Source organism: Oratosquilla oratoria, chromosome 31 (assembly GCF_046742065.1).
Source record: "Oratosquilla oratoria isolate Oo_2021 chromosome 31, ASM4674206v1, whole genome shotgun sequence".
Classification (NCBI taxonomy): Eukaryota; Metazoa; Arthropoda; class Malacostraca; order Stomatopoda; family Squillidae; genus Oratosquilla; species Oratosquilla oratoria.
The window spans coordinates 21,486,451-21,508,734 of record NC_134807.1 but is presented as its reverse complement, the minus strand read 5'-3'; the positions used below and the strand labels follow the sequence as shown (position 1 = coordinate 21,508,734).

General features: G+C 39.5%; 1 protein-coding gene across 4 annotated transcripts in view; it reads right to left on the bottom strand.

Moving 5' to 3' along the window:
• The window catches only part of LOC143041483 (uncharacterized), a 61,511-nt gene that overhangs the window by 12,254 nt on the left and 26,973 nt on the right, over positions 1 to 22,284 (bottom strand). For 3 of the 4 annotated variants that reach the window (XM_076213398.1, XM_076213396.1, XM_076213399.1), the window contains exons 3-10: positions 15,223 to 15,270; positions 10,225 to 10,415; positions 7,102 to 7,222; positions 5,201 to 5,454; positions 3,760 to 3,873; positions 2,767 to 2,927; positions 941 to 1,146; positions 651 to 767 (exon numbers count right to left, since the gene is read on the bottom strand). In XM_076213398.1, coding sequence (XP_076069513.1) covers positions 651 to 767; positions 941 to 1,146; positions 2,767 to 2,927; positions 3,760 to 3,873; positions 5,201 to 5,454; positions 7,102 to 7,222; positions 10,225 to 10,415; positions 15,223 to 15,270 — 1,212 coding nt within the window. The remainder of the gene's footprint in view (positions 1 to 650; positions 768 to 940; positions 1,147 to 2,766; positions 2,928 to 3,759; positions 3,874 to 5,200; positions 5,455 to 7,101; positions 7,223 to 10,224; positions 10,416 to 15,222; positions 15,271 to 22,284) is intronic. The other variant, XM_076213397.1, reaches the window with a different exon arrangement.

The window sequence follows — 22,284 nt, the reverse complement described above, 5'->3', positions numbered from 1 at the left end:
ATAGATAACAATAGAATGGATCAAATGAAATAATAAATGAATAGGTTGATGGATACGTGAATTAATGAATACAGGAATTTATGCTAATTTATAAATATATATACAACAAAGTCAATAAATAATTTAATAGATACGTATATAGATAAATAAATAAATGAATATATAAACATATGATTAAGTAAAAATTAAATAAACAAGAAATATACAAATAACTGAATAAATGAATAATCAAACATAAATAAATTAACAAATTAGCTGGTGAATTAGGTTATTCAATTAACAAAAAAGTAAAAGGATAAACACACATACATACACACGCACACACACACACACGCACGCACGCACACACGCACGCACAACACGAGCTGAAATAATTTCAGTATCGCTGCGCTTCGAGTCGTTACTCCAACTCTCGTGGGCGGGGAGTTGGGTGTGTGTGTGCGTGCGTGTAAGGTCACAGCATTACCCCTAGATCGGTCATACGAGCTCTGAGCTCTCTTCCGGGAGGGAAATAGCTGTCGATCACGAGTCCAACACGTGATCCAAAGACCAAGGTGAAAGGTGAATCACACACATACGGAGACAAAAGGTGGAGACGATATGATGCAGTGAACCGAGACATCTGCGTCGTCGGCCTGACGTCTTCTTACCTGACGTTGACGACGGCAGTGGGGACCTTCTTGTTCAGCATCGGCGGAATAGTGATTGACACAAAGGGTAGTCGTTCTTCCTGCTTCCCCTGTTGCGTTTTCCGAACAGCTGTGAACCTGCCAAAGATCGTAATCACAATTCACAACCTCGTCTCTTTACTCTGCTATCACATGTGCACAGGGCCTCACAGTAAAATGGAGGATTCACTTTTTTTTTTTTTTGCTACCTCACTTGCAAGGGGGAAAAAAGCTTTTGGTATATGTATGTATTATCCCTGAGGAGACCTTACCTATGACCGTGGTCGCTCATAACGGCGAGGACTGTGTTGTCGAGGTGACCGTCCTCCTTTAGAAACTGCAGGAAGTCGTGGAAGTCGTCGTCAGCCACGTTAATCAGGTTGTAGTCGTCGTGAGAGAGTTCGGCGTGAAGAGCGAAGGCGAACTTGGGCTTGTCCTTGTACACAGTCATGTAGTTCCTCAGGTAGTCTAAGAAGATCTGGAAAGGAGAGGTTTCCACGTAAATTTATTTCATCTTCTTTAGCGTCCCAGCTCTTTTCTGGATTAAACTTAATCTCATTTCACAATTTTCTATAAACACACACGTGGCGATGTGGTTAGAGTTCTCGCCTGCCACTGCGGCGGTCCGGGTTCGACTCCCGCCCAGTGCTGAAATAATTTCAGTATCACTTAGTTGCGGGGTGTTACTACAACTCTCGTGTGTATGCGTGTAAGGTCGTATTATCCATAGATCGGTCGTACGAGCTCTGAGCTCTCATTCGGGAGGTTAATAACTGTCGATCACGAGTCCAACACGTGATCCAAGACCATGCTGAATCACACACACACACATATATATATATATATACATATGCATGTATATATGTGTTGAGACATTCTAACAAGTTGACTTAAGTGTTAGACTTAGTATGAGTTTATTCCTGACTAGTTGAAGAAGCATACCTGTGAAATTAGTCAGGAATAAACTCAGACGAAGACTCCTGTGTTTCTTACTCCCACTTACTATATATATATATATATATATAATATATATATATATACACATATACATATATATATACATATATACATATATATATATATATATATATACATATATACATATATATATATATATATATATAGTTACCTATCTTTTTTCTACCTATATGCCTGTTTATCCATCCATCTTTCTATCAATCAACCAGTCTATTTCTACCCTACATTAACTCTTTCCAGACAACAACACAAACTATCTTCACTAGGTGATGTATGGGCTGAATAAGTGACCGTTATCGGTTTCCGGGGGTCGCGGGTTTGCTGGACGAGAGACTCGGGGCAACGGTTTGATGGACTGACTGATATACACGCATACAACATTCACATTGGTTTTTTTTCACTAAAGGGCGCATAATTTTATTTGCTAATATTTATCAATTCATATCAAAAGTCTTCCAATGAATTGAATAAAATTGACCTGTGTCAATTAAAAAAATATATGTAATTTGGTTTTACCAACCCATTCTCAAAAATCTAAATCTAAATATAATTGTTCATTTTAATTTGGCGGAGATTCATTACCACCCCCCCCAAAAAAAAAAAAAAAAAATCATGTTGAAAAATTAGTCTTGATGCGCCATATGAAGAAATGTTTTTGAAAATCACGAAAAATTATAATTCTCTAAAATTTCAAAGTTGCAAATGTACTGCTCAACAACATCAAAGAAGAAAACTTTTGCCAAAGTTTAATAAGATCTCAATGCCGCCATTGTCCCATGCGCGTGGTAAAACGATACCAACGTGAAGCTGAGAGACCAAAGATTTTTCTTTCTACATATTTCGCCCACGAAGGATCATTACAAGGAGAGGAAACAGTGGTGGCAAGTATGGTAAGCAGTAAGAGCAAAAACCCAGTGGATACCGCCTTGAACTCATGAGCAAGTGGTCGTCAGTTCGAGTCCCAGCATCCCCTGCAGCAGAAAAAAAAAAAAAAAACGGCTGACCAGCATTAACAGGACTTTGCCCTACCACGGGTTTCTCTCTTCTCACTGCGGGAATGGGATGGTGATGAAACCAAATGGTTAGTAGCTGGGCGGGGTAATAATTCTGCCGGTCTCACCCTATGTCTGGGAGTTCCTTTTAGACAGTACTTGGGGTTGTCGCCGTATGTCGGGAAGATTTCTTGGTAAAAGGGCCGCATGTAGTGGTCGGTGGGCTGGGAATCAAACCCACGAAGACGAAGATTGAAAGTTCCTATGTGTGGTTGGTCCTCAGCAAACACTGCGGTAAGAACATCAATAACCATGACAGCGGTAATAAAAGTACCGAAGAAAGAAGAATGATGGTACTCTATATCAAAATAGAAATATTATCGATAGCAATGACAGCGTTGATAAAAGTAATAAGGAAATGAGAATAACGATACTCTATATAAAAATCAAAATAATATTGACAATAGAAATAATGACGGTGGTAGTAACAGTTAAAGAAAGAGGAACGACATTGTCCCTACATCCTCTTCTTCCTACTACTCTTCTTCCTCCTTCTCCTTCTGCTCCTCCGACCTAATATTCTCTTCTTCTTCCTCCTCCTCCCCTTCTTCTCCTCTTCCTACTTATATTCCTCCCCCTACTTCTTCTCCTACTCCGCTTCTTGTTCTTCCTCTTCCTCCTCCTCCCCATTCTTCTCTTCCGCTCCCCCTGCTTCTACTCCTGCTCCTCCTCCTCTCTTCCTTTTCCTCCTCCTCCTCCTCGTACCCCGCGCTTCTTCTTCTTGCAATCTTTCTCTTATTACGGTGGCGTCACATTAGGCATTTCTCACTAGCATGCTACTTGCTTTTGCTATTTCGTTTGAGTCGAAACGACCTCGGTTACGATATTTTCTTTTTCAAATTTCCAAATCTCAAATTACCCTTGAAAAGCTGAATGACGAACTAAGACAAGTTAAACCTAAAATACGAATGTTAGACACAATGTTGAGATGTTCTTCCGGAAGCCTAGAATATTGTAACCAAAGTCATTTCTACTCAAACGGAGTAGCAAAACTAAGTATCGTGCTAGCTCAGTGTGCCGCCTCTTTTACTTGTCTTCCTCTTTCTTCGTCAACAACTCACAGGTGACGTATCCGCTCTTTGCATATTCGTGCCAGACGAAGGGAAAGTTGTTGACGTACTGGGCGGAGTTCCCCATCCGCCTCCGAGACTCCGGAAGCTCCAGTTCGTTTTTTCCTGAAGAGTAAAAGTCAAAATTTTACTGGCCAGAGTTCCCCATCCGCCTCCGAGACTCCGGAAGCTCCAGTTCATTTTTTTTTTCCTGAAGAGTAAAAGTCAAAATTTTACTGGCCAGAGTTCCCCATCTGCCTCCGAGACTCCGGAAGCTCCAGTTCGTTTTTTCCTGAAGAGTAAAAGTCAAAATTTTACTGGACAGAGTTCCCCATCCGCCTCCGAGACTCCGGAGGCTCCAGTTTATTTATTTATTTTTTTCCTGAAGAGTAAAAGTCAAAATTTTACTGGGCAGAGTTCCCCATCCGCCTCCGAGACTCCGGAAGCTCCAGTTCATTTTTTTTCCTGAAGAGTAAAAGTCAAAATTTTACTGGGCAGAGTTCCCCATCCGCCTCCGAGACTCCGGAAGCTCCAGTTCATTTTTTTCCTGAAGAGTAAAAGTCAAAATTTTACTGGGCAGAGTTCCCCATCCGCCTCCGAGACTCCGGAAGTTCCTGTTGTTGTTTTTTTTTTCTGAAGAGTAAAAGTCAAAATTTTACTGGCCAGAGCTCCCCATCCACCTCCGAGACTCCGGAAGTTCCAGTTCGTTTTTTCCTGAAGAGTAAAAGTCAAAATTTTATTGGGCAGAATTCCCCATCCGCCTCCGAGACTCCGGAGGCTCCAGTTTATTTTTTTCCTGAAGAGTAAAAGTCAAAATTTGACTGGCCAGAGTTCCCCATCCGCCTCCGAGACTCCAGAAGCTCCAGTTCGTTTTTTTTTCTAAAGAGTAGAAGTCAAAATTTTACTGGGCAGAGTTCCCCATCAGCCTCCGAGACTCCGGAAGTTCCAGTTCATTTTTTCCTGAAGAGTAAAAGTCAAAATTTTACTGGCCAGAGTTCCCCATCCGCCTCCGAGACTCCGGAAGTTCCAGTTCGTTTTTTTCCTGAAGAGCAAAAGTCAAAAGTTTACTGGGCAGAGTTCCCCATCCGCCTCCGAGACTCCGGAAGCTCCAGTTTATTTTTTTCCTGAAGAGTAAAAGTCAAAATTTGTTGTCTGAGTTGAGGGTTGACCCATGCGGAAGCCTATAGCAAGGGAGTTTCGTCTCCAACACATAATGGTATAGTGACGATATTAGTGTGGTTACTGTCTATAAGGTTCTTTTTGAGGGTATTCGTTGTTTAGACCAGAGACTATCTCAGATCCCTCTTCAGGGTATGTGGCAAAACCGAGAAGTCATCACAGTAAAACTACCAAATAATAATAATAATAATAATAAACTCTTACGAGAGAAAACGGGATAAGGACACTCCAACAGGAAAATAATGTGTCCATAGGCCAAAGGAAAAAAAATTACCTGTAAGAATGGGGATGATAGCCTGGGGCGTGCCGTCTCCGACGATGTTGTAGGACTCAAGGATGTGTGCCCCCAACGTCTCCGTCAAGTACTCGTAGGATCTCGGAAGAGTCCGGATGAATGTGTTGCGGGACAAAGAATCGAATACGAAGACGATCATGTTGACTCCAAGGCCTTCCTTGGGCACTTTGGACCACCCTGTCTTTTCCATGACCTCCTCATCTTGGCGGATCCCAGCGATCACGTTCTCCCACCTGCGGAGAGGAAAGCACAAAGAAGAATTACCTTTTTTGGATCTCTCTCTCTCTCTCTCTCTCTTTTACTTGCTGTGTGAGGTGTCTAGGCATGATAGCTTTTGTCAGAGCGTCGTGACGGTCGAGGTATACGTGTGTGTGTGTGTGTGTGTGTGTGTGTGTGTGTGTGTGTGTGTGTGTGTGTGTGTGTGTGTGTGTGTGTGTGTTCGGGCTCCTATGAATGTATATTCAATTAACTAAAAAATAATAAAGATGTCCAAGTTAACATACTGTAACAGTGCATCGAGTTTCAAGTGACAGGAGATGCTAGTGATGTGCACGGAGACAGTTGCGTGCTATCTCCATGTGGTTAAGTCAAAACGAATTTTAGATTTATCCTAACAGATTTTGAACGTAAATAAATGTGCTTGCCACGTCTCAGATTAAAAAGAGATAATAATAATAATAATAATTATAATAATAATAATAATAATAATAATAATAATAGTAATAATGATAATAATAAAAGTAATAATAATAATAATAATAATAGTAATAATAATAATAATAGTAATAATAATAATAGTAATGATGATAATAATAATAATAATAATAATAGTAATGATAATAATAATATAATAATAATAATAATAATAATAATAATAATAATACAATAATAAAAATAATACAATAATAATAATAATAATATTAATAATAATAATAATAATAATAAGATAATGATAATAATAGTAATAACAATAAGATAATAATGATAATAATAGTAATAACAATAAGATAATAATAATAATAATAGTAATAATAATAATAAAATAATAATGATGATAATAATAAGATAATAATAATAATAATAATAATAATAGTAATAATAATAATATAATAATAATAGTAATAATAATAATAAAACAATAATAATAATAATAATAATAATGATAATAATAATGATAATAATAATTATATAATAATAATATAATAATTGATGATAATGATAATAATAATAATAATAATAATAATAATAATAACAATAATGATAATAATAACAATAATAATAATAATAACAACAATAATAATAATAATAATAATAACAATAACGCCTCTCAGTTTCTCAATATACGACGCAAAGTTAATTTGACATTCGAAGATTTGAAAAAACAAAAACAAACAAAAAAACGGAAAGTTGTAACCGACGTCATTTCAAACGAACTCGCAACGGTTGGAGAGAATTAAGCTTTCATTAACCCTTCACCTAAGGACAGTTCTCTCTCTCATGACGTGGTAACCAACCACATCAATTGGTATGTGGTAGGCAGCACTCCAGGGTCACCAAATGTAGTAGATCACCAAATGTAGAAGGGGTGTTACTACTATGTGTGTGATGTGTAAAGTGTGATGTGTTGCTACTATGTGTGTGATGTGTAAAGTGTGATGTGTTACTACTATGTGTGTGATGTGAAGTGTGATGTGTTATTATTATGTGTGTGATGTGTTAAGTCTTAAGAGAATCTGAATTTCTCTGATTCATATCTCATGGAGGACTTCACATATCATGAAGTAGTAACACTTCTACTACATTTGGTGACCTAACACGGTTGAGGAGGATCAGCCGAGACTCACTCGGTATAAACGCAACCTTGAGCTACAGGAACTTACTTTTCTCCGTCTTTGGCTTCGCAGGACACCTTGTAGAAGTCGGTGTTGACAAAGGTGAACGAATCATGAGTTGTAGTCGTCAGGCCATTCCTCGAAGTGTCGTCGTCTACTCGGATAATTTCTGTCCAATGGAAGAAACCACAGATAAGAAACTGGGCAAGTGATCATTCAAATCAACTAGATATTCAAGGAAATTCAGACAAACCAGAGATAAGAAAGTGGGCAAGTGATCAATCAAATCAACTGGATATTCAAGGAAACTTAGACAAACCAGAGTGATCACTCGGATGAACTGGATATTCAAGAAGATTTAGACAAACCTGAGATAAAACTGGGCAGGTGCTCAATCAAATCAACTGGATATTCAAGAAGATTTAGACAAATCGAAGATAAACTGGGTAAGTGATCACTCATATCAACTGGACGTTCAAGAAGACTTAGACACATCAGAGATAAGAAACTGGGCAAGTGATCACTGAAATCATTCGAATATTCATGGAGATTTAGACAAACCGGAGATAAGAGACTGAGCAAGTGGTCACTGAAATCATTTGGTGACAAAGTGACATAGACAAACTAGACCATTAGTCTCAAAAATGGCTGATGAAATTGAGCCTAATTAAGTGTAAAATTATCCATATAGACGAAATACTGTAAGTTATTTGAAAAGAAAATACAAAGTGGAGAATGAAAAGGGTCATGATGTAATCATCTGCCCCAGAGAAAGCAAGTAGAATACTAGAATTGGTAATACGATCTTTTCACTTAAAAATCCCAGCTGTCATCAACTACCCTTATGATATACTATTTCCACATTGCTCCCAAAATTTATCAAAGTTATTGACAACTTTGGAAAGTGTACACCGACAAATCATAAAAACTCATAACAGATATGAGGCACAAATCATACGAAAAACTCTCAAAGCATTTTAATATATTCTCTTTAAAAAGGCTGAGACTCAGAGGAGGGGGGATTAATACAAGTCTTTAAGATTTTAAAGATAATTCATAACATCAAGATTAAAAATATTTTCCCACTAAATTACTGACCGGAAGAGAAATGGATTCTTCAAATTCTTGGGATGCGGGTTAATAACCGAGAATTTCGTGCAAATAATATCGTTAATAACTGTGTCATCGATGAAAGGACTAGGATTCCATCCGAGATGATTAAGTACATTACGGTTCAAAACATTAAGATTCATTTGCGTAGACATTTAAGCAAAATGTTATGTTTTTCATCCGACCTCATTACAAACGAAAAGGTCTCCTGTTGTCCTCTTTTTTATAATTATCATTATATCCATGGAAATACACAGAATCAGGGAACTTATGGTATATACAAAGGCAAAATATATATATATATACATAATAATAATAATAATAATAAAATAAATAAATGAATGAATAATTAAACAAATAAATAAATAAAATGGAGAGGTTATGAAAAACAATTTCTCAATTATGTATTTGCCTGAACGTGTCTTCCATTTTCTTTTATACTTGAACGCATCACTGGGAAAACCACTCTGTTCATCACTGGATGTGAGTACGTGCGTAGGTATGTGTGTGCGTGTGTGTGTGTGATTCACCATTCACCATGGTCTTGGACCATGTGTTGGACTCGTGATCGACAGCTATTTCCCTCCCGAAAGAGAACCCAGACCTCATATATGACCGACCTAAGAGTAATGTGTGTGTGTGTGTGTGTGTGTGTGTGTGTGTGTGTGTGTGTGTGTGTGTGTGTGTGTGTGTAAATGTGTCCTCTGGTATGCCACGTATGTGTAAGCATAACATTCTTTGACTCCCGTCCTCCTCTCCTCCTCCTCCTCCTCCTCCTCAGCCTTATGCAGTCGGTGTTCTAGGGAACTTTATTGTCACTCCTACGGACCAGAGTTACGTAGTGTTCTTTTAAGTTCAGAAACTATTATCCACCCAAATAAGAATACTGATCACTCTTAATCTGCAAAATCAATCTTTCCCACCGCCTTCTTTCGATCTCTATGCTTCCATTCTCAGTGGACAGAAGCGCTGGTTATAGCCGACAAAATACGAATACTTCTCCTCCTCCTCCTCCTTCTCCTCCTCCTCTTTAAAACTCTCCGCCCTCTCCTTAGAGCGATACTCTCCATAAAGATCACTTGTTATTAATTATTGACAAAATATTCCTCCTCCTCTTCCTATCACACTTCCTTCCTATTCTCCTCCTCTCATCATGCTTCTCCTTCGTTCTCTCCTCCTCCTCCTCCCTATTCTCCTCCTCTCCCACCTCCTCCCTATTCCTCTCCTCTCCTCCTCCTCCTCTTCCTATCGCACTTCCTTCCTGTTCCCCTACTCTCATCCTGGTTCCCCTTCGTTCTCTCCTCCTCCTCCTCCTCCTCCCTATTCTCCTCCTCCTCCTTTCCCATCTCCTCCCTATTCCCCTCCCCTCCTCCTCCTCTTGCACCTATTCCTCTCCCTCTTCCTCCTCCTGCTTCAACTCCTACCCCTTGCCATCCTTCTCCTTCGTCTCCTCCTCCTCTTTTTACTCCTTTCCCTCCTCCTCATTCTTTTCCTCCTCCTCCCCCTCCTACTGCTCGTACTCCTCTCCTTCCTCCTGCTCCTACTCCTTTACTTCCTTCTCCTTCCCCTCCTACTGTTCGTACACCTTTCCCTCCTCCTCATTCTCCTCCCCTTCCTACTGTTCGTACTTCTCCCCGTCCTCCTACTCCTTTACCTCCTTCTCCTCCTCCTCCTCCTCCTTCTCCTCCCCTTCCTACTGTTCGTACTTCTCCTCGTCCTCCTATTCCTTTACCTCTTTCTCCTCCTCCTCCTTCTCCTCCTCCTTCTCCTCCCCTTCCTACTGTTTGTACTTCCCCCAGTCCTCCTACTCCTACTCCTTTACCTCCTCCTCCTCCTCCTCCTCCTCATCATCATCATCATCATTCTTCTCCTCCTCCTTCTCCTCCCCTTTCTGCTGTTCATACTTCCCCCCGTTCTCCTACTCCTACTCCTTTACCTCCTCCTCCTCCTCCTCATTCTTCTCCTCCTCCTTCTCCTCCCCTTTCTGCTGTTCATACTTCCCCCCGTCCTCCTACTCCTACTCCTTTACCTCCTCCTCCTCCTCCGTAGTCTTCGACCCACCTGTGAAGGCGCACTCGATGTCCCCTCCATGTTTCTTCCTGGCCTGGCGAGTGATGGTAGCCACGGACCCCTCGACCTGGACCCAATCGGCCTCGGGCTCGCATCGGAGAGGGTCCACGGGGTGGAAGAGGTGATAAATCTCCGGGTTCTTCACGCTCAGTTCGGGGATCTGGCACGCCAGGTGACTCGGGCTGTAAACAAGTCGTGAAGAGAAGGAAGGAGTGGTATTATGTCAAAGGGAACAAAGAGGAGAGTAGGTAGTCCACGAAGGGTATGATAAGAATGTAATTAACTCACCATCCCGCTCCCAAGACGTGAGAAGCGAGAAACCCAGGGTAGGGCAAACCCTGTCAATTGCGGCAAGCCGTTGAGTTTTTTAGACATAACATAGAGGGGGAAAAAAAGGGTGGAAGTTTTGCTATTTAGTATAGAAAGTGAAGGGTACAGCATTTATATATTCACCTGTAATGACAAATAACTAAAAACAAACAGAATGTTACTGTAGAAATAGTAACTACAGGAAAACATAAAAAAGAAGAAAGAGGAGAAGAAACTGTAACCCTGAAGATGGTTTCAACAGCGTCTTTTATGGCGTGCTGTTCATGAAAGTGTCCTGTTTTGACGGTGTTCTTGTTCATGTTCTTACTAGTTATTGCTAGCAGTGCTTCACAATGAAGGTGGTGGTGATGGTGGTGGCTGTGATGATGGTGGTGGCTGTGATGGTGGTGGCTGTGATGGTGATGGTAGTAGTAGGTGGTGGTGTGGTGCTGCTGTGGTGGTAGTAGTTGTGGCTAATTGTGGGTGGTTGTGGTGGTGATGGCGATGACAATGGTGATGACGACGATGATGATTGATGATTGTATTGGCAGTTGTAGATGGTGACGATGATGACGGTGATTATGATGATGTTGATGATGACAACGACCACGATGACGACGACGACAACGACGACGATGATGATGACGACAAAGATGACGATGATGATGACGATGATGATGATGATGATGATGACGATGATGATGACGATGATGATGACGACGACGATAACGATGACGATGACAATGGCGATGACAACGATAATGATGGTGGTAGTGATAGTGATAGCAACACGATAACAGCAGTAGATAGAGATGCCTTTATAATTAACAAACAACATTGCTGGGATCTAAGAATCAAACACAAAATACAAAGAGGACAATAAACACAAACTACAAAGAGGACAATAAACACAAAAGACAAAGAGGACAATAAACACAAAATACAAAGAGGACAATAAACACAAAAGACAAAGAGGACAATAAACACAAAAGATAAAGAGGACAATAAACACAACATAAAAAGATGACAATAAACACAACATACAAAGAGGACAATAAACACAAACTACAGAGGACAATAAGCACTAAAGACAAAGAGGACGCTGCTATCGCGATAAAGCCCCCAGTTAGGGATCAGATATTTTTATTCTATTCTTATTTAATTTTATTCTATTTTATCTAATATATTTATTATTACTATTGTTATTATTATATGTTTTTTGCTAATTCATCTATTTATTTACTTAGCTATTTTATCTATTTACTTAGTTATTTATTGTTATTTGATTTATCTATGATTATTATTCTTATTCTTTATTTGTATATCTATTTTTGTTTTAGTTGTTTATCTCTTATTTAATTTATCTATTTATTCATTTATTATTATTAATTTTTTCTTTTTATTTTCTTTATTTTTTCTTTATTTTATTTTATTTATTTATTTGATCATTTTTCAATGTTTGTTGGGCTCTTATTTATTCTATTTATTTATTCATTTATTATTATTATTATTATCATTATTATTATCTATTTTTATTTTTTATCTTTTTACTTATTTTATCTTATTTATTCTATTTATTTATTTATTTTTAATTTATTTTTTTTCAAGGCTTGTTGGGCTGGCGGCCCTCGACAGTGCACTGTCCAAAGAACCCATGCCCCAGCTACGCTATGATCATCCTGGATGCAGCACATTAATTTCCATGAGCAGGGGAACAAAAATGTCATGACCTTTCTATGGCGTCACTTCAAATCAACTTATGACGTTACCCTATGACGTCATATGAGAAATGTTCCCTGAACAATTTTTAGACAGGTTTCTTTCGTTCTATTCCAGGGAACTGGAGGTGATTCAGGAAGACCATAAGATATCTAATGAACGACCCTGACTACGGGTTAAACCAATGGTTCTCAACTGTTTCCATTTCATTTTCTCATTTCATGAATTCTCAATTTTCATATATGTCTCCCCTTCATTTCTCTCGCCAATATATATATATATATATATATATATATATATATATATATATATATATATATATATAAAAGAATAATAATGAAATTGTGGTGAAGAAAAACCCTTTGCTTTATTACAAAGTTGACAATCATAATCTGTCAGGATAGAGCGATTTTCTTTTTTTTTTTAGATTCCTCACATCTATATACTAATAAAAAGAATTTCTGTTGATATCCATTTAAACCGGACCGGAAACCGGAAATCCCTCAAGGGGACACGTCCCCTCCGGCCCCTGATTGGCTGAGAAAGTGGTGACGTGATGGCAACGGAGACGACTGATTGGCCGAAAGCGGTGACGTCACAGCAACGGAGACGACTGATTGGCTGAGAGCCGAAGGCGCCTGCGAGCGAAGCAAGCTCGACTGAAGGCCGAGCCCCCGCGTAGCGGGGTCGGGCGCAGGCCGTTGCTCGTTATATAGAAAAGTATAATTTGTAACAGCAGGCAATGGCACCCCCCTGAGTTCTTGTTATGGCATCCTTGGGGACTCTCATAGCCCTGAGGTTGAGAACCATTGACATAAATTCATGTGTAGAAAAGTGGGCCAGAAATCTAATAAACATAACATGAATTAAGACTAACACTATCGTAACTCGAACCATGGTCTTTGGTTATAATGATATGGCGTCAGAGTGGCCATGTACTTGGAGCTTTGATTTGTAATCACATAACCCAGAGTTCGAGTCCTGATAGAAGGTATTAGATATGACAGTGCACATTTACTTCTTTGGTCCTCGTCTACAGGATATCGTATGCAAGCATGCAACAGTTTGCTCATTTTCCTTTGGGAAAAGTTACATAAAAATGAACACAAATAAACGAATATTGGTGAAATGCACATTAGCACAAGACAACGAAACTGAAGTACTACAAACCAAATGTTCAGGAAGATAAGTAAAGGACGAAGTTCAACGCACTGACCATAACATAGATACAACAATTAAGAACAATCACAGCAGAAACTACAGCCTCATCTCACAGATACTCACTCTGCCCTACTCGGGTATAGTATGACCTATGAGCGCATCCTATCCCACGGTTCTGTACTATACCGTGACTCAATACACACTATCCGTATTCCTCTTCTTCTACTTTGCTCTACCTTTCATCTTTTCTGCATTTTCTACTCTCACATTCTTTCTGCCCTCCTCTCCTCTTCCTCCTCCTCCTCTTCCTCTTCCTACTCCCATCATCTCCCTACTGATCCTCTCCTCCTCCTTACCCTCCTCTCTTCCCCCTACTCACATCTTCCTACTTGCTTTATTCTCTTCCTCTTCCTCCTCGTCCTCTTCTTTCCTCCAACTCTCCCTTCTTCCTACTGTCTTCATCCTCCTTTATCTCCTCTCTTCGTTACCTCCTACCACTCTTCTATCTCTCTTCTCACTACTCTTTTCCTCTTCACTCTCTTTTTGATCAAGTACAACAAAGCTCTCTGAAATCAAGTTTGGTTAAGCTCTTAACTGCTTTTACTACCTTTCCCTCTCACGAACAAGGTGGTGGCACACTAGGCATTTCTCACTAGCATGCTACTCGCTTTTGCTACTCAGAATAGAAACGACTTCGGTTACGATATTTTGTTTTTCAAATTTCTTAATGCCTAATTACTCTTGTGTCATAGAGTGAGGAGCTGAACGACGAACTAAGAGAAGTTAAACCTAGAATGCGAATGTTAGACACAAAATAGTTGAGATGGTCTTACGGAAGTCCAGAATATTGTAACCGAAGTCGTTTCTACTCAAACCAACCAAGTAGCATCGACTCCAACAGTGTGCTTTATCACTAAACAGTTTCCCATTTTAATTTGTAAAGTAAATCCAAGGAAACTTCTGTGAGGCAAACATAACACAAATTCAACCACGAAAGTTAATATAACATTGATGGAATCCTAGATTAGTAGTTAATGACTTTGTATCCGTAAGCTGAATTAGAGTCTAAGTTATAAACTGCTTTGCTAATGATCAAAAAGACATGTAAAAATAGATGATTAATTGGAATGCTGGAATTGGGGGTTTAAAGATAAATCAAATAGGAAATATGTAATTAGTATTCAGGGATATATGAACAATGCTCCACTTAAAAAAACATCCATGGCAGTAGGATGAATGAAACTTTCATCAGAAAAGGGGACAAACACACACACACACACACACACACACGCACACACAGTTGTGCCAACACAATAATCTAACCAAGATAACAGCTGTACAGTATGCGCGACTTCACTAGATCCCACTCTTCCTCCTCCTCTTCCTCCTACTTCTCCTCCTCTTCCTCCTCGTACACTTCGTCCTCTTCCTCCTCCTCCTCTTTCGCTCTCTTAATTTTCTCTTTTCATCGTTACCATGTACTCTTTCTCTCTCTCTCTTTTTTTTTTTTTTTTTTTTTTTTTTACTTCACTCAAAACCTTCTTCGTGTAGCCTCCTCTCCTTTTTCTCCTCCTATTCGTTCCCCTTTATTTACTATCCTTCTTCACCCCTTCTTTTCCTCCTTTCGCCTTCCCCTTCCTCCTCCTTATTTATATATTCGCACACACACACACACACACACACACACACACACACACACACACACACACAAGCACACACACACACACACAATAAGGAAGGTAATAGCTGTCGATCACGGGTCCAGCACGTGAGCCACATACACAAACAACGACCACTCACCTTGTGTTTGGGCTTCTGTTCTCCCTGATTGCCTTGATCATGGCTTTTCTGGAGGACGACCGTTGAAGGGGCGGAAGATATGGAACATTACAAATAAAATAAGGACACATGCACATGCTTTGAGGCCAAATAAAAAAGAAGGGGTTATTGCAGGGACGAAAAAAAAAAAAAAAAAATTGGAAAAGGTGAGAAAAAAATATAATGACAATAAAGAAGGAAGTGTTGCATCTTTTATTGCATCAAAAGGATGATCTTCTAACCCCTTAATTTCGTTTTTTTGTTTGTTTTTGTTTTTTGTCTTATCTTGTATTTTTTCTTATTCCATTTTTTTTGTTTCCTTTGTTTTATCTTTTTTCATTCTATTTTATCTTATTTACAAACTGTATTATATATGAATTTATCAATTTATTCATTCGCTTATTCATTTACTTATTTATTTATTCATCAACTTGTTTATTTATTTGTTTATTTACTTACTTGCTTATCTATTTATTCATTATTTTATTTACTTATTAATTTATTATTCCATTTATCTATTCATTTATTTTTTTCAGGTATTTGTCTTTTTTTCGCTGGATGTGAGTGCTTTTTAAAGTTTCTGGACAAATCATGCCTGGAAAGTAGTTCACAGTGCAGACGTGGAAACGGTTGTTGCCCAATCACTTGCACGGAACCATCTGCAAACTTCCATCCACCCCCGTCGACTTACCTACTTCATCCGTTTTCTGTGTATAAACTACTTTTGCCCATGGCTATCCATCAGATCAATATCTGCACCTTCTATAGGATGTAGGGGTGACTGTTTGACATCTGGCTTAGGTCTCCCGCTGAGCAAGTTTCAATTATACTTTATAGTTTTGTCACACCTACGCGACTCAAGTAAGTTCGTTTGAACCGAAACGACTTAGGCTACAATCTCTTATTTTTCGAATCTCCAAATGTCAAATAACTTTTGCCACCTATATTGAGAAGCTGAACGACGAACTATGAGAAGTTAAACCTATGTGAATATTAGTCACGTTGTTCAATTGTTCCTAGGGATGTCTAGAATACCGTAAGCGAAGACGACTTCCATCTTTTCAAATTCACAATATTTGAAGCGAATTTTGAATATGTAACGGAGGCTTAATGTAGCATTATTTTTTCAATCCCATCTACTTTGGGAAGATTATTGTCGTAGTACATTAGTAAGATAAATATATCCGTATATTTCGACCACTTTCTGTGGTCCTCTTCAGCAGATAAGCACTTATCTGGTGAAGAGGACCACAGAAAGTGGTCGAAATATACGGATATATATTTCTAATCTTATTTAGAGGACCACAGAAAGTGGTCGAAATATACGGATATATATTTCTAATCTTATTTAGAGGACCACAGAAAGTGGTCGAAATATACAGATATATCTATTTCTAATCTTATTTAGAGGACCATAGAAAGTGGTCGAAATATACGGATATATTTATTTCTAATCTTATTTAGAGGACCACAGAAAGTGGTCGAAATATACGGATATATTTATTTCTAATATTATTTAGAGGACCACAGAAAGTGGTCGAAATATACGGATATATTTATTTCTAATATAATTTAGTGGGAGAAAGGTCTAACCCATCCACTTTGTCCTCATTCAACCTGCGTTCTGTGGTCCTTCGATAACGATGCCCTTCACACGCAAACACTGACTTCCATTCACTACCTTTACACGCCTACACTGACCTTTACCTATTCTGACCTTTAGATTAAGAAACTCCGCCACTGGGACTTGAACTCTTGTATGTGTGACCGCTTACCACGAAGAAAGAACGTTACCATTGTACTAAACTTGACCGTACAAAAGGAACGATCTGGAACTAGACCAGGTCAATTTCACCGAGTCCTTATCCAGGCGACCCATTCGCCAACTTGTGAAGTTCTGACCTTCACGCGTCGGTCTGTCTCTCCTGCACCACAGTGACCTTCATGATTGACCTTCATCACTCACCTTCACGCATTCTAACCTTCATCCACAAAAAGCAGTTCACTAAAAGGCGCCGAAACTGCGTTCCGGCAACACTTTTTGTGAACAAGTTCTGTGTTCCCGTGATACCGTGACGATAGTCATCTTGCTCCCGAAATAATAAACTTTTGTGGCCTCACATCGAAATTACATTAATATATAATGTCTGAGGAGTTGGTGTGGCCTTTAAGTGTGATGCAATCCCTGCACGGGTAGGCAGAAGAGCCTCTGGAACCCGAGAGATACTGTATACCCCAAAACACAAATTTCGTGCGAAGTTCTTCCCCGAAACAGTCCTGGAAATCAAGACTCAGCTGGTGCGACACTGGAGGCAAAGTGCGCTGCCGCTCGCAGGAATAAACTCCAGTATCGTGTGAACAACGAGAACGCGGTGGTACAGCAAAGCGGGGGAAAAGCTGCTGAGAAAACGGGAACTTGGAGCCGAAACATTACTCGCGTGAACCGCGCTTGATAGTGACCTAAGCTGACCTGTGCACCATATTTAGTCTGACCCCGCGACATACTACATTACAGGGTGAGTGTACCACACGTGAGAATATCATATTGATTAAACAAACGATACCTTATTTAGAGTCAGGGGCAAAAAAAAAAGTATTCGCTCAGAGTATTTCATCATATAGAATTAAAATTCTTTGTTTGACAGCTTTTTTCATCTATCCATGGAAATTAACTAACTGGAAGCCAAATACTACATAGGAAGATATGTGTCTGTGAACTAAGTAGTTTCGTTTTGAAGGGTCAGGATGGCGTGATGGTACGATCTTCGTCTTGTAAGACGCAAGCCGCTCAGGCGAGGGTTCAAATCCCAGCAGATGAGTTTATTTTCATAGGAAGATATATCACATACTAGACAGAAAATAAAATTGACGTTGTGAGAACTGGTGGATGCACTGTGTCTTGCTGCATTGCGTTGCAGTTGGCGAATACAGGGATGACCCATCATCCATGAGGAGCTGAGATGGGAGGGGTGGAGGGGGTGGTGGGGGGAGTGAAATGGGTGGGCGTTAGTTACCTCCCTCATGAGGGGGAAAATTCTCTTGGTATATAGACAGATGTTGAGAACTGTAACTTGGGTCAACATTTTTCCTCGTTATGATACAAGAGCGGAATGTATACGCAAAATTTATTTTCCCCAGAACCTCAATCTTGAGATTATTTTTCTGTTTCCTGTACGCAGTCGCATGTTCGAGTCCCGTAATTCTCCGCGACTCCCAGTAGTGACTGTTACCTATCCCAATAGTCTAAGTACAAAGGGTGTGCATGCCGGCCTCGGGTGTAATTATGCCCCTGCTGAAATAGACTCCTCACCTTATCCCTGATTTCTCTTTTTTCTGTGTATCTATTATTGAATAAACAACTACTACGTTGTGAAGTCTTACAAATAACTAATCCAGCCATTGCAACCGAGTCTCAAACCCAGGCCAATAAGTATACGAAGCCCGTCTGTTACTTCTGTGCCAGCGCGCAAAGTGCTTAGGAGGACTGAAGCCTACTACGAACTGTTTGCAAGGAGCAAAACTGACCGTTGCCCTGACGTTGAGTTGCCCGGTGGTGAGTCGGTGGCAGTTGTCCTCTCCTCCCCCACTACCACAACCCCATCGACCCCATTTATTGCTTCCTTTTTTCAGAGTAAAATTAGGCTAACCTAACCTAACCTAAACTGACCTAACCTCGTCAACCACACTGTGCACTCCTGCTGCACGGCCTTGGTGAAGGGAAAATAAAGATAATCCGTATTTTTTGCATGGCAGTTTCAAACTAAACGATTAATTGCACCAAACCAAATGATAGAGGAACCATTGAGAGTCACGGGTGCAACCTGTGTACGCTGTACGGGTTAGTAGTCTTTAAAATAACCTCTACTTGCCCATTGCTAAGTCAGTGTGAAGGGCCGGACATTTTTATCATATATATATACATATACATATACATACATATATATATACATATGTATATATATACACACACATATATATGTATATATATATATATATTATATATAATATATATATATATATATGTGTGTGTGTGTGTGTGTGTGTGTGTGTGTGTGTGTGTGTGTGTGTGTGTGTGTGTGTGTGTGAAGATTAAGTTTTATACAAATTGTGTAATCCCCTGAGCTCGCACATCTACAATATTATAAAACTACACATTAGCATAGACTAAATCACAAGTTACAGTGATATCTTTCAAATAACCGAATCCAGCTGTCACGGAGTTTCGATCCCGGGCCACCTCAATGGTAACAGAATCCTTGGCAGCTGGATCAATTAAACTGTACTAAAGTGAAACATTTCAGAAACCCTGAAACTAGAAACTTCATTGAACAAAATATGCGTTTTCCTTGACAATATGATCACCAAAAATTTTGAAAATTGCGAAGAAAAAAATCTCATGGATCTTCGTTTGAACTTCAAAATGCTATGATTGTTATAAGTATATACGTTTGAGTGGGTGTTTCAGTCAGGGATTCCACATGTGGCTGTAGGTACAGTATATCTTGATATGTCTTGAAATCGAAAACTACAGTATATTTGGAAAGTATCATTCTGTCCTGAGAAAAATAACTGAATAATGATTAGTGAAATGATTGAAAATGAAATTATTGAAAAATGATTGAAAATGAAATGATTGCACATGAAATGATTGCATATGAAATGATTGAAAAATAAATTGCATAGTATCATTCGGCCAAGAGAAAATTGAACCAATAAGATTTAATGACAAACTTTCCTACCATTTACCAGGAAAACACGTGCGAAATTATTTCCTTAGAATCGTTGACATCTGGTCCGTTTAACGGAAACTTTCGTGTGAAAACTCGTTTAAAGTCGTACACATGAGCACGCTTAGGGAAGATGAATGAAGGACATCTGTGGCCACATGCGAAGGTCTCGGAAACACACACACACACACACACACACACACACACACACACACACACGACTCGGTGGCGCGGTTGATAGAGTACTGGACTGCCAAGTACGGAGGTGCGGCAGTACCTGGTTCGAATCCTGCCCAGGGCCGAAATTATTTCGGTATCGCTGCGCTTCGGGTCGTTACTCCGACTCTCGTGGGCGGGGAGTTGGGGGTGTATGTGTGTGTAAGGTCATAGCATTACCCATAGATCGGTCATACGAGCTCTGAGCTCTCCTCCGGGAGGGAAATAGCTGTCGATCACGAGTCCAACACGTGATCCAAAGACCAAGGTGAATACTCAAATACACACACACACGAACGATTTACATCTGAATAAGCAATCCTGACACAGCTTTCTCTCTCTCTCTCTCTCTCTCTCTCTCTCTCTCTCTCTCTCTCTCTCTCTCTGACAAAACAAAAATTGTTATTGATCTTCATTAGACTATTTTGAATATCTCAATGATACACACGTTTACACACACACTGCGTCTGGATTGTGTATTCAGGTGTAAATCATTCGTGTGTGTGTGTGTGTGTGTGTGTGTATTTGTATATATATATATATATATATATATATATATGTGTGTGTGTGTGTGTGTGTGTGTGTGTGTGTGTGTGTGTGTGTGTGTGTGTGTGTGTGTGTTGTTGTTGTTGTTGTGTGGTAGCCAAAGCCAAAGGCATAAATCCACTCCCATCCATTTCATCCCCACATACTCCACTCCTATTCACTAACCCTCCCTCCCTCTTTTCTTGGCTCCTCCTGGATGAATGGTCATCCCTGCATCTCACCCACTGCCCTGGGTCCAAAGCAATGCAGCGAGACACAGCACATCCACAGCATTTAATTTACTGAAGTCAGAGACACCCCCCTCATGCAGAAAAAACCTAAAAGAGAGTATATATACATATACATATACATATACATATACATATACATATACATATACATATATGAAGGTGGAAAAAGAAGTCACGGGTCTAGTTCCGAGTTCCTGAGGTTATTCCTGACCGGTTTTGCTCTATGCTTCTTCTGAAGAAGCATAGAGCGAAACCGGTCAGGAATAAACTCAGGAACTCGGAACTAGACCCGTGACTTCTTTTTCCACCTTCATCAACTTGTCACAATGTATCAGCATATATGTATATATGTGTGTGTGTGTGTGTGTGTGTGTGTGTGTGTGTGTGTGTGTATTTACCTAGTTGTATTTTACGGGAAGGGAAGCTACGCCCGTGGTGTCCCGCCTTTGTATCTCGCAGTGTCTAGTTTGCTCTTAAACTCATGAATGGTTTTTGCGCACACTATTTTTTCATCCAGTTTGTTCCAAATGTCCACCACTCTATGTGGAAAACTGTTTTTCTTCAGATCTCTTCTATAACTATGTTTTTGTTTTTTTTCTTTCCATGTCCTTTTGTGTTTCTCTTGTCCCAGTTTGACAAGTCCTCTCTATCGAGTATTTCTGTGCTCTTCATGATTCTGTAGATGGTCAGTAGGTCGTCTCTCTCTCTCTTCTTTGCTCCAGAGTCGGTAACTCCAGTTTAGCCAGTCTCTCCTCATATGACAAGTTTGCAAGTGAAGGGGCCATTTTTTGTGGCAACTCTCTGGATTCTTTCTATTTTCTTTATATTCTTTTTGGTACTGGGTGACCACAATGTCGCCGCATACTCAAGTCTAGGCCTTATTAGTGGGACCAATATTTTTTTTTAATCATTTCTTCATCCAAATATATATATATGTCCCTTTTATTGATCTTATCATGTTATAGGGTTCTCCGACAATTTTGTTTATCTGTTTATCATAAGACAAGTCGTTTGAGATAATTACACCCAAATCTTTCTTCGGATATCTCCTTCTTTACCTCCTTAGTTCCAATTTCATATTGTCCTGATATTCTATTTTTACTTTTTCCAAATTCCATTATGCTACACTTCTTAATATTCAAGTCCACTTCCCATTTCTGACTCCAGTTCCATACCTTATTCAGGTCTTCCTGTAGTGATTCGCAATCCTTTTCAGTTTTTACTTTCCTTAACAATTTGGCGTCGTCTGCAAAGAAGCTCATGTAACATTGCACATCATTCATGTCATTCACATAAATAGCAAACATTATTGGAGCCAATGCAGA